This window comes from Triticum urartu, chromosome 6A (assembly GCF_056163025.1).
Source record: "Triticum urartu cultivar PI428250 chromosome 6A, HENAU_Tu73, whole genome shotgun sequence".
NCBI lineage: Eukaryota > Viridiplantae > Streptophyta > Magnoliopsida > Poales > Poaceae > Triticum > Triticum urartu.
In genome coordinates this window covers 563,442,675-563,456,132 of record NC_141878.1, presented here as the reverse complement: position 1 = coordinate 563,456,132, position 13,458 = coordinate 563,442,675, and the positions used below count along the sequence as shown (strand labels likewise).

The following is a 13,458-nucleotide window of genomic DNA, read 5'->3' as shown; positions in this document are numbered from 1 at the left end:
TTCCAGGATATAAAAAAATCCAGCAACAGAGTAATATACTCAAGAAAATTCACATCATTTAGAAGACATTCATGAAACACCATATTAATTCTCACACAATCAGTACCAAGTTTGCATCGTCCAGAACCAAAATACCACAACCAAAATATGTTGTTCACACAAGCAAGTCTCTAAATAAAATAGCATACACATGAAGAGCTGCGATACAGAAATAATACGCAAGATTTTAGAGCATTTCACAGTTTCAACTTTTTTTTGCTTCGACTGGCCATTGCTTGGTTGTTAGGCGCAGCTCTCTTCTTGCTTCGAGTTCCCATTGCAGGGCTGTCAGGCGCAGCGGATATCACCTTTGATCTACATCAAAAAAGTTGATTACGTACAATGGTACACTCACAGAATATAAGTAAATTTGGTGCAGTTTTCATACCTTCTAGATTTAGAGGTAGTCTTCGATGATGTCGACTTGGCAACATCGCCTTCAATTGCATCACTTGGACATGAAAGTAGATCTAGTGCAGTTTCATTTTCACTTGGACACAGAAGTAGAGGTAGTGTACCATCAGTTGCTTGATCTGTTGTTGTACAAATAGCTTTTGTAATGGGTTTCTTCTTTCTTTTGTCCCTACATGAGTTTCACATATTATAGCTTAATTAAGACAAGAGTAAGGTGGAACAGAAATCTCATATTGAAATAGAAAGTACCTTTTCTGCTTTGCTACTTCTGCATAGGCTTCTAGTGCTTCAGGAGCAGCATCTTTGCAGCTTTGCCATCTATGTCCATAAGCTTTGCAAATTGGACATTGGTGCTGGCCTTTCTTTCCCTTTCCCTTGCTATTTTCAGCACCACTTTTGTGCCTCTGTACCTTTGGCCTCCCAGGGGCCCTCCTAAGGATTGGGGGGTTCAAGAAGAATTCTTTGTTCACACTTGGCCATTGAGACATGTCGGTTAGGCCAGGAAGAATAGGAGCATAAGCTGCAGCAAACTTGGCAACGCTGTAACAATCATCAACGAAGTCTTCTATTGTGACCCCCCTAATTCCAGTAATAAAGCTAATTGCATGTTTGCAAGGCTTCCCGGAGACTTGAAATGCCCTGCATGTGCATGTCCTGTTTGCTAGATCAGTGACGTGGCGCTTGCCACCTAGCGCAACACTCTCACTCACTTCTGCAACCATGTCATCTATTCTCTCATATTCAATGTCCAGCCCCCTGCTTATGTCATTCAACTCCTTCATGACACTTGGAAGTATACGCCGACCTTGAAATTTTCTAGCTACCCTTCTCCTCTTCTCAAACTTAACCGTAATCTTTCTCCTTATCTTGTCCATGAGCTGAAACAACATTAAACCTTTGTGCTTGCGGATCCAGTTGTTGAAACACTCGGCCAAATTATTTGTAACATAATCCACTTTTGAGGAGGTTGAATATTTGCTCCTTGACCATAGCCTGGTGTGGTACTTGTTTAAGTATGCTATTGCAGCAGCCTTTTTCTCCTCTATGGCTGCCATGTGATAGTCAAACCCTCGAGGAGTCCATGAATAAGCAGCTGGCCACAAATGATCATCAAAAACTTTACCATGGAATTTTTTCTTGAAGTTCACAACCAAGTGTCGCATGCATTCTCTATGTTCAGCATACCCAAATACCTGTTCGATTGCAGTGTCAATCCCTTTTCCTGCATCTAAACATATAGCTAGACCGGGGGGAGAGCCAATAGCATCACGAAGCTTCTCCATAAACCACACCCAACTTTTAGTAGTTTCCGAGTCGATAACTCCATAGACTACAGGGTACAACCAATTGTGCCCGTCAATAGCACAAGCAGTAGCTAATTGGCCTCTATACTTGCCTGTCAAATGAGTGCTATCTATCGCCAAGTAAGGTCTGCAGCCAGCCAAGAACCCATCGCACAAAGGCTTCAGCCCAACAAACATTCGTATGAAATATTTTTTCTGGTCATACTCCATGTGGTCAATCACAACTATACTTCTAGGAGACCTCTTTTCAACCTCAGCTTTCCAAGCATATAGCTTGTCAAAAGAATCATCCCAATTACCAAACAACTTAGCCATTGCTAGCCCTTTGCCACGGAATACTTTTGTATATTGGACCTTGATCTTGTACTTGTCATGTAGCCTCCTGCGTAATTCCATCGGCCGAACACTAGGATCCTCTTTTACCCAGTCCATGACTTTCTCACATACCCATGCCTTTGAAGCATTTTTCTGCTTCTTTTTCTTCTTTGTGCTAGAACATGTGTGCTCCTGCACATGAACTTTGACCTGCATTAAATAAACAATGGGAAAAACTAGTGTCATTCAACTGCATTTAATAACAAAACATCATTGAACAAAATTATGCAACTAAAATACCTCCATAGTTTCTCGGTCATCCAACCTCCCAACATGAATTCTCCATTTACAGCCCGTCTTGTTCGCCCGGCGACAATAAGCCCTGAATCGAGTAGGTTCACTTTTTTCAACCTTAAATTCGAACTCTTTCTCCACAGCGTATGTAGCAATTGCCAACCTAAGCTCTTCAATGTTGGGGTACTTTGCGCCAACATGCATTGGCGGGTTTTCTTTGTCATAGGCAATTTCTGGAATAGCATCCGATCTAGCATCTTCCGCAACCCATTCCTCATCATCGCTGCTATCCTCAACATAATCAGTATTTGGTATATCTTTTTCTCCGACCTCATCATCACTATCGGAACCAACACTGCTAATTGAGTATTGGTCCTCCTCATCTACACCAACATGTTCATATTCTTCATGGGGATTGTTAAGATATGTATCTGTTAGGCATACACTAGCTTCATCCATGACATTACTTGGTTGACTAGGTAGTGCTATAGATGGTGTCTGGTTCGAAGGAGTACATGGAACATCAACATTATCACTTCTCTCAGAATAGTTGATGATCAAATGGCCACCCCTATTCTTCTCAAAACAGTCAAACATTTTCATGCATTCTTCATCATTTGACACAGAGATATTTTTGCCACTAATGGAATCAATATACTCAAGAATTATATTATCCTCTGAGCATAAAGCAAAAGAAGAAGTTCCAGCAATACAAGCCAGCAAATCCTTCATACTTGTCCTAGTACCCTCAATAATCTGCCAACTAAAAGTTGAATCTCCATTGATTTTTGATTCACTGCCACAAACCTTGACCTCTATTGTGTAAGTACAAGACTGGATCATCCTGTGGATGATGCAAACCATGTCAATTGTGTATTCTCCTACCAAAAACTACATAAAAAGAGAGAGAGCCCGAGAAATTACCTAGCACAAATAGCAGAGAGAGAGGTTGAGCCGCATTCGTCTGCCATGCCTTCCTCCTCGTCGGGCATGGAAATCTGGGGCGGAGGGACTGCTGCGAGTGCGCCCACAGAAGAGTTGATCTTGGGAAGAGCATCGGCCGTAGGCGCCACTGCCCTACTCTCCACCTCGCCGGAACCCCCAATCCTAGGGTTCTGGGCGACATGGCCCCTGGGAGAGGTTGCCGCTGCTAGCCCGTTTGCGGAGGCCATCGAAGACGCGGTAGACGAGAGGGATAGAGGCGCGGCGGCGGCGGGACCATGCGGCAGGGGCTGGGGAAGCGCCGGCGGCGGTTCCGCCATTAAGCGTCGCCTGGATAGGGTCGAAGATGCGGTGGGCGAGTAGCCTTGAGGCGCAACGGCGTCGAGATTCTGCGGCAACAGCAGGGGTTGAGGGAGCGGCGGCAGGGGCGATGGTGGCGCCGGCGGCGGTTCCGCCATTGCCGCTGCGCTTGCGTGCGTGGGGATGGGGAGGGTCAGGTGTGCGTGCGTTGAGTCGTGGTCTTGGAGAGTCAGGTGCGGGGGCGAGTTGTCTTTTTTTTTTAATCTGCAGCGAGGGTAAAATTGGATTTTGCAAGAAAACTGACAAGAAAACAGAGACTTGGTAACGGGAGACTAACGGCGATGGCAAATAAGCAATAGATTTTGTTTGTGTTTGGTATATAAGCACTGAAGCTTTGTTGGATGGCAAATAAGCCATTGCAGAGGTTGTCGATGGTATAGAAGCAATTTTCTCGCAAATAATTTAGTGCGTCTGCAGAAACTTAAGGCCTCTTTTGGTTCATAGGATAGAAATAGTATAGGAATAGGAAAATCATAGATAGTGAAATGTCATGCATCTTAAATTCTATAGATAAAGAGATGTTATTTGATGCATAGGATAGGAATTTTTTCATTGAGTCTAGGCCAAGTTTTTTTTCTCTTTGAAATGCAAAGGATTGATTCTTATCTACATAGAAATAGAAATCCATTCCTGCAAACCAAAAGGCTTCAAAGGAATTTTTCTTACAAAGTTCCTATCCTTTGCAATTCATACAATATTCATATAAACCAAAGGAGGCCTAAACTAAACATGTTTTCCTTCGTCGAGTGTCCTCCTCGATCGTCAAGGCGGCCCCTCCATACTGTCACCAGTTCGCCACGGGCCCACGGCTAAAGCTGGAAAGCAAGTCGTACATTAGCAGGGTCGTGCGACGAAAGCCACGGCCCCATAATAACAGACTAGAATATTCCCAGTAACTAAAAAGAAAAATTAAGTTGTAAAACATGTATTAAATTCTACTTTGATAGTTGTAATTTGAGTTTGTGGCTTTGTATATAAAAATGAAGGGAGCATTTAGCTACCAGACTCCAATTCATCACACAATTATTAACAAGTGCACTGCCGATGATCGTATTGGCACGTGATCCTCATCGTACTCGACCTCCTTTTTTGGACTCCATCCCTACCCCAGTGGCATGATTAGCCCCGGTTCCAGCGTTCACTACAGACACACGAAGGACGAGTGGCCGCGGCCCTGGATAACAGCTCGGCATGCAGTGGACGCACTACTGTAGAACGGTACGTAGACGAAGAACGAGCACGACATACGGGCCACGGCCATTAAGAGACAAATCAATTTTCCACGAGCCCAGAACTTCGTCCTGGCACGCTCAAGAGAGTTGTTCACCGTTGCTGCTTGTGCGTTTCCACTGTCTTCTTCAGTAACCTCTCGTGTCCGCAGCTCCACGCGGGAGCATGCACTGCCAAGAGAGGCATCCCCGATCCATCCGGCCGACGGCGAGTGGCCGATGCGACGCAAGAGGCCACCGCAGCGTGCTGTTACGTGCGCCCAACGGCTACAGCGAACGACCCAGCTACGTATTCCGGTCAGGATGGGTCCATGAGGTCGGCCGTAGCAGCTGCATGCATGCGCTTGCAACCGCCAAGCAAACGCCGAGCCGTGGAAATGGCGCTTTCTCGCGGAGGCAGGCGGAGACGGCCACGGCATGCAACAGGGCCATGTGGCCGCCGACGGGGACACGCACAGCACAGAGCCAAACAATGTCGACGGCGGACCTGTGCCGGTACATGGCTCGGCACGTAGGAGCAGGCAGCGGTTGGCTGCCTCCGTGCGGTCGCGCGCATCGGGTCGCCGTCGATCGTTTCGGAGGGGAAAAGTATATACCGTGCGTGTCGGCGTGTGGATGAAATTGGACGACGAAAATAGCGTAGCATATATGCCTACTCCGGGAGTACAAGATCGATATCGTTGTCGCGTGGATGATATTTTGATTCGGAAAACTACCGGGCCGGCCGACAATTTTCCTCAATTTGCAAGTGGCGCCGGCGTTGACATAAATGACAGCACACATGCTCTCGTGGACCACATTGGTGATTCGGAAGCTCCTAAATATATACGGGTATATTCGTCGTCAAAAACAATTTGCAAAAGGTTTTTGTTAAAAAAATGCAAAGGGTCACTAATTAGAAAAAAATGTAAAAGGTTTTTTTATTGCAATAATATGCATGGTGATGTAATATTTTGGGTGACGGTAGCTTCTATTTTCTTTTGTTTGGCCGTTATAAAGGTGCACGCCGCAGCGGCTGGCTAGTGAGATTTTTTTCGTTCTAGCCTTTTTATTTGTATGTTGCGCTCGGATGCTAGTATGTTTTTGTTTTGTTATCTCTTCATAGTGGAGTCCGGTCCATTTTTTGGATTAGATGAAAAGAAAAATTAGAAAATTCGTTTTTTTAAACAATGAGCACAGAGCACTCCTGACGAATTTCATTATTAAAGACTCCACCCCAAACACATGGAAACAGATTATGTTGTTCTTAAACAACGGGCACTCCCGGCAGTTTTGAATAAAGACACCAACCTATAACTTTACAACGCAAGGAAACGAAAGCAAAAACAAAACTATACGCCCGATCCCGCATTACTATAATAACACGGCTCATGTTTGCACGAACACATGATGAAACCACAATGCCAACATAAAAAAATGCATCGCAACAAGACCACATACCAAAACGCAACATAAACGAAAAGGCGATCCCCACTATCATTTGAGTCATTCTTGTGCCCAAAAGCTTCACGGATGACCGTCTTGATCAACATCACCCCTTCTTGAAGTCTCCTTCGTCCTTGCCCCTTTTGTAGGATCGCCCATGAGTTAACAAAATGGCGCAAAATAGAAGATTGCAGATGCAGGATCAGCAAGGAGTTTATGGCCAAAGCATGCCAAATAGTGCAACAAAACAGCTGCAACCCCACTAGTGAGTAAATTTCTTTGTTATTCCATCTTCCAAACATGTCTTCACCATCAATTGAAGCCGTTCGAATATCCAGAGCACACAACACCATTTGCCATATGAATTTCGCAAGCGAGCAATCAAATATGACATGATTCATTGTGGTGCAGCTGCAGCGAGTTTCTAAGGGGAGCTCCCATTGGACGTATTAAGCGCCAAATTGCCATTGATTCACACAGGAGCGAGTGAACCAGGCCAGCCCATTATGCCACATGTGTTGTTTCCCATTTTCTTTGGTACACACAGGGAACACTGTAGCACCTAAACATCGCACCTTCCCTAAAAAAATGAAATATCGTACCAAACCAAGAATGCTATAGTGACCCGAAAGCACTGTAGCATAATGGTTTTACGGTTAGTTATATTTGCAAAATCTGAAGTTCTAAATAGTTTTTGAAAACATGAATATTTTGAAAATGTGATTTTTTAAAACTTGTTTTTAGTCAATTTTTTTTATAAAAGCAAATACATTTCCAAATTATTGATTTTGTGAATTTTTTTAAATTTGCAAACATTTTGTGAAAATGAGAACATTTTTCAAAACACACGATCATTTTTTGATTTTTTTTTAACTTGAAGATTTATTAAAATTTTCAAACAATCATTTTCAAACAGGAACACTTTTTGAAAAGGAGAGCATTTTCTGAATATTTTGTACAAATATTGAAAAATCGGACATTTTTAAATTGTTCTAAAAATTCAAAAAATGCAAAAATTTGAAGGAAAACCCCACTAAAAAACAAAAGGAAACCAAACAGAACCTTCTAGTGGGTTTACCATACCGGTAAATCAAGAACGGGCAACAAGCGAACAATCCAGAAGGTTCGCAAAACAGGATTGGTAGAGGCTATCTGGGCCGGCCACCTTGCTCACGTCCTAGACCGCACAGAAGCTAGAGCCCGTTTGATTGAGCTTTTTGGAGTGCCGGGCCTTCCTAGCGTGGCTCGGGCATGGTTTTTTGGAGCAACTAGTCAACAAGCCTCCTTCGATAGTCTTGCAACGATCAGCGCCATTTGACGCGCTCTTAGCCATTCGTCACGTGTCGCGCTCTGGACACTTCCTTCGGATTTGTTTATTTTATTTTTTCACACGCATTTTCGGCTTTTTAAATTGTTTTTTTTGGGGTTTTTTGACGTTTTGGTTTTCCTCCGGTCTTTTTTAGCTTTTCGATAAAAAAATTTGATTTTTTTTCGAAAAAATGTGTTTTCTTTTATTTTCCTTTCGCGAAAGTCACGGTTTTTCTTTCGCGAGAGGCACGGTTGTGCTTTAGCGAGAGTCACAGCCGTGCCTTTTGGAAACGAAAAAATACGCGTTTTCTATTTTTTTTCTTTCGCGAGAGTCACGGTTTTGCTTCCATGAGGGGCACGGTTGTGCTTTTGCGAGAGTCACGGCCATGCCTCTCGGACAAGGGAAAAACAAAACGCGTTTTTTCTTTTTTTTCTTTTGTGAGAGTCACGGTTTTGCTTTCGCGAGAGGCACGGTTGTGCTTTCGCGAAAGTCACGACCGTGCCTCTAGGAAAGGGAAAAACAAAACATGTTTTCTGTTTTTTTCATGAGAGTCATGGTTTTACTTCCGCGAGAGACAGGGTTGTGCTTTCGCGAAAATCGCGGCCGTGCCTCTAGAAAAGGGAAAAAAAATACATGTTTTCTGTTTTTTTCTTTCGCGAGAGTTACGGTTTTGCTTTCGCGAGAGTCACGGTCGTGCCTCTCGGAAACGAAAAAAAACGCATTTTTTGTTTTTTTCCTTTCACGAGAGTCACGGTTTTGCTTTCACGAGAGGCACGGTTGTGATTTCGCGAGAGGCACGGGCATGCCTCTTTCGGAAAGGGAAAAAAACCGTGCTCCTGGTTCGGTTTTTTCGTCCGGTTTTTTTCATGAAAAAAAGTTCGTCAAAACCTATCAACATGGTATCTAGTTTTGAAGATCTCAACGCAAGGAATTCAATGATGAAAACGGTTCAAGATTTGGACGCATGGTTTAAGAGATAAAATGTTTTGAATAAATGAATCTACGGAAAAAGAAAAAACTCCACGGTTGCGACAAGTGGCGCGCTGCATGTGCGCCACTTGTCGCGACCTGAAAAAGTAGAGTGTTCTTTGCAACAAGTATTTCTTAATTAATGATTTCGTGTTTTTTCTCTGTTATTTTAGTGGGTGGCTCGAGCATGCTGGAATGTGCGATCCAACAACAGCGAATCGCCACATGTGTGGCTCAAGAAGTTCTTTTTTTATTTTTTAAACGTGGAAGCTCATAGTTTAGCTGAGTTTTCATCTTCTTTAGCTGAGGGTCGTCGCATGTGGCTGGGAACTCCCCATGACTCGGTAATCATCTTCTATATCTAAATAGCTAGCCTTTACTCTGTCATGAATAGTTCTCGAATAGTTTTCTGTAGACTATTCACATCTGAGTTTCTCTTTTTTATTTCTTGATGTATGTTTCGAATTTTGATTTGATTTTTAGGGGTTATTTTAATATGTGCTGTGAACATGCATGATTTTTTTTTTCAGATTTTTTCGCAATGTTTAAATTTGAATTTAGGCCACATGTCACCGTGCATGTCACCGTAGCGCATGTCACATGATCCCAGTCCCACTACTACTCCCTTCGTCCGGGTTTATTAGGCGTAAAGACAACTTCTCTTAGACCAAAACACATAGTAACTTGCTCACATTAATTCTTCCATTCCACTCCCAATGCACTCTCTCACATGCATGCAGCCAATGAAAAAGCACACATGAAGTGTATTAACTTTTCATCCATGGCACCAACAACAATAACTTTCAATACAATCAATGAAATGGATTATTTACAGCCTTCCGATCAAAATCGTGTGGCATCGAGAAGTCATGCATGTGCTCATAAGTTACTCTTTTGCATTAATCTAAATCATGCCACCACATTAGTCATGCATGTCCTTTTTTTTCCAACGCATGCATGTAGTGACTTACATTTTTGTATCAATCTATCAACTAAAACAACCCCACTTCATCAATCATGTCTTCTTCTTTTTTAAGGGGGGGGGGGATTTCTTTTCTCTTTTTTTATACACCATTTTGTCACACACTTATTTTATGTTTTATCATTTTCATTATGTAAAACTCTTTACATTTTTTCCATTGGTTTTATTTGATTTTAAGCACCTATTTATGCATTGGTTTTAACACAAATCCTGCGGCAACGCACGGGGCATCGTCTAGTTCCTGTAAACCGAACGCCTGCTTAATAAAACATGGTTTTACCCCTAAAAAACAACGACAGCGGAATCAATTTTTCAGATGGAGCTGTAATCGCTGACTCTCCGTATCATTGTAATCGTCTTCTTCATATTTTTTCCCTCCTCCCTCTTGTTCGAGTAGTCAGCAACATCACAACCCATGATGCCTGCATGCCTGTGGACTTCCGTGCGGCTGCTGCTGCCTGCTACTCCCTCCTTTCCGATTTATAAGGCTCAATTCAAAAATCTCACCAACCAAGATAGATGGTGAGTGGTGGAATATTTTTTGTAGTTTGCAAAAGCACCCAATTAATGCTCTTGTTTTTCTCAAAAAATTATGTTTACGAATGCATTAATTGCAATGCATGCATGCATAAAGTGCATGCATTGGTCAGTTTTCTCTTAATACTTGCATACAATAATTTAATGCACCTTGAAGTCTGAACATGTGATGGGGAACAACCAAATTGAGGCCTCCTTTGGTTTAGAGGAATTTCATAGGAATTCTAGAGGATAGGATTTTTATAGGATTTTTTTCCTTTAAAGCCCTTTGGTTCATAGGAATGAATTCGTATTCCTATATAGGCCTCATTCGGTTTGGAGGATTTTCATAGGAAAAACATAGGAATAAGGATTCCAGAGGAAAATTTCCTATGTATGCATTCGGTTTGTAGGAAATGCATGCAGGAATTTCGTAGGAATACTACTCATTTCCTGTGTTTTTGGAGGAAACTACACATCCACTCAAAACTCATTTTACGCGTAGGAACGAGGCAAGTCAATTCCTTAGGATGGCAAGTGCCATCCTATCATATTCCTATACTACTCCTAATTCCTACGTTTTGATTTCCTCCAAACCGAATGAGCCCATAGGATTGGTTCCTATCCTCCACATTTCATAGGAAAATAAAAAAGAGCCTAGACTCAATTAAAAAATTCCTTTGATGTCAATCAAATGACATCTTATTTCCTATTCCTACTCATAGGATTTGAGATACATGTCATCTCATTTCCTATAAGATTCCTATTCCTATGATAATCCTATCCTATGAACCAAAAGAGGCCTGAGCCTTATAAAATAGAAAAAACTAAAATTTTAAGATAAGCCCTATAAACCGAAAAGGAGGGAGTATACATGATCCATCTGTGGTCACGTTCAGCTCGCTAGCTGGATGCTCGATCCCCTGTCCGCCATAAATGCACCCGTGTGCCCGTGTCGACCGGACTCTCCTCCTGGTCATGGCCAGTCAATGCAAAATTTGGACATGCCATCACACCAACTGTTGACCTAACAAAATCTAGCAATCAACACGGTCTAACCAACAAGTGCAGGACGGCCCAACCGTTCTGCGCGTCGGTACTGCGATTGGTTGCTAATTAAACAGGAATCAAGCTAGTTGTACAGTCCATGTGCATGCTCGTCTACCTTTTTTATACTCCTTGTAGCTAAACCTTAGAGTTGACTGTCAACTCAAAGCTCCTAACCATGTGGACAACCCTCACATGCCCGTACGTGACTCCATGTAAACAGCAACTAACACAGCGAACACTTCCGTATGTACGTTATGAAAAGGAAATAAAACTGTAAACTAATATAAGATTGTTTAGATTGCAGTGATAAACTCTCTTATACTCCCTTCGTCCGAAAAAGCTTGTCTCTCAAATAGATGTATCTAACACCAAATTGGTGTTAGATACGTTGGGACAAATTTTTTCAGACGAAAGGAGTATTAGTTTACAGAGGGAGTATAGAATAGTAACTCCCCAAACCATGTCGCTGTGACTAGTGAAAGCAAGAGTTGCATGTTCCAGGGTCAACTTGCCGGCCAACTGAAAATCAGGAGACTGGCGCATGTTACAATTGCTGTTTTGTCCATGTAGACACAACGGCTCCTTGTCCCCTCGTGGATATATTTCTTTAGATAACAGAACAAATATTTTTTTTACGGGTAGAAATTTGTATTACTCAAAGCATTGAGTCCTTACAATCCATCGCTGCCAACTCCAAAGCATATGGAGGTCCCGAACCAAGCCAAGTCATGGTTCTACCCTCGCTACGAGCAAAATATGCTAAACTATCACTAACTTTATTTTAACTACGATTAACATGAGTAATACAAAAATCACGAAGGGACAAAAGATATCTAATCTCCTTGATGATGGACGAGTAGACCGATCTATCAATATCTAGCTTGAATCAATTTTACTGCCATTAGGGAGTCCATCTTAACCTGCACAGGCAAGTCGCTTCTCTGGATAGAAAATGATAAACCTTCCATGCATGCACATAGCTCAGCTTCGAGTGCGTCCCGATAATGAAACAATTGCCTACAGGAAGAGAAGATGATGGCACCCCTCTCATCCCTTAACACCATACCTGCACCAGCCGAGCCATCCTCAGCAAAGGAACCGTCAGTGTTTAACTTGACAAATCCAACGCTAGGAGCAACCCACTTGGGGTCTGCATGTTTTCAATTTTTTGTGATTGAATTATTTCTCAGGTCTAATAAAAAAAGATGTTGGGCTTGTGTGTACAGTACGATGTTGACTACGAGAAGAGATTCTTCATGTTTTCATTTTTTATGATTGAATTATTTCTCAGGTCTAATAAAAAAAAAACAATCTGAACCAACACACATGTGCATGCCTCTTCCTTTTTCGTCAAGATCTCCTCAAACCTATCCGTCAGCTTGGCCGCCGCACCTTCTCGCTTCGCCATCTCTTCCTCTCACTCTTGCCACACAGATTTCTTCTAACCTTCTTCGACGGTTCTTGATATGGGTCGGTAGGGTCACCGGTTTCATCCTCGTTGACTTGGGCGGCGGTCTTGCGAATGAAAAGGTTCCACTTCGAATGCCCATTCAACTTCTACTAACAATGCATGACGGTGAAGGAGTTTTTCTCCAACTTTTTTGTACAACACAAAAGCACGAGTAGGCTACAAAAGTGAAACAATGCAATTCCGTCTAGTGAGCAACAAAACAATACATATTCAGTTAGCGACCAACAAAACTAAAGCATATCGCGCTAGTGATCAACAAAACTAAAGAATATTTGACTAGTGGTCAACCAAACTAGAGCATATCCGGCTATTAATCAACAAAACTAGAGAATATTCGGCTACTGATGAACTAAACTAGAGTATATCCGGCTACTGATGAACTAAACTAAAGCATATCCGGCTAGTGATCAACTTACTAGCTCGGTGATTTGTGCACCGTTAGGCCACCGTGCGATGAGATGCTTCAAGTGCCCGCAATATTTGGAGACGGCCTCTTGGATGGTGTACCATCAATGGTTGAGGGACTTCCGCTCATGATTGTGGATCAACGTGTCGGAGTAGGGCGCGGAATGCTTGTGCTCATGGAACAATATGTGAATGTTTCCTCCAAAAGGTTGTGCCCATTTGCTCCATGCCATGGATAGGATCGAGGTTAGTGGCCAACCATGCGTCGCACAACAGCTCGTGCTCCCGCATGTTGAAACTTTCTCCTCTACCCTTCTTCTTCGGATCGTCGACTGTATCATCCGGATCATCATCGTCGCCGTCCTCCCCCCTCCGGACTGGGTGGGATCCGAGTCTTCCACCTGCCCATCCCCGTAGCCCCCTCCTCCCTCGCC

General features: G+C 42.9%; 1 protein-coding gene across 1 annotated transcript; it reads right to left on the bottom strand.

Moving 5' to 3' along the window:
- Positions 1-236: 236 nt before the first annotated feature.
- On the bottom strand, positions 237-3,766 carry LOC125512773 (uncharacterized). The gene is made up of 5 exons (XM_048677856.2): positions 3,291-3,766; positions 2,373-3,210; positions 703-2,282; positions 428-622; positions 237-354 (listed from the first exon to the last, which is right to left on the bottom strand). Exons 1-5 carry the CDS (start codon positions 3,764-3,766, stop codon positions 237-239), a joined length of 3,207 nt encoding a protein of 1,068 aa, XP_048533813.2.
- Between the last annotated feature and the right edge of the window lie 9,692 nt (positions 3,767-13,458).

What these genes read in the sequence shown, in the direction of transcription:
- LOC125512773 (XM_048677856.2), bottom strand. Translation starts at nt 3,766, where the DNA reads ATGGCGGAACCGCCGCCGGCGCCACCATCGCCCCTGCCGCCGCTCCCT. An exon ending in CTCTCTGCTATTTGTGCTAG is followed by an intron (nt 3,211 to 3,290) that starts GTAATTTCTCGG and finishes CATCATCCACAG; the next exon opens with GATGATCCAGTCTTGTACTT. An exon ending in GAAGTAGCAAAGCAGAAAAG is followed by an intron (nt 623 to 702) that starts GTACTTTCTATT and finishes AAACTCATGTAG; the next exon opens with GGACAAAAGAAAGAAGAAAC.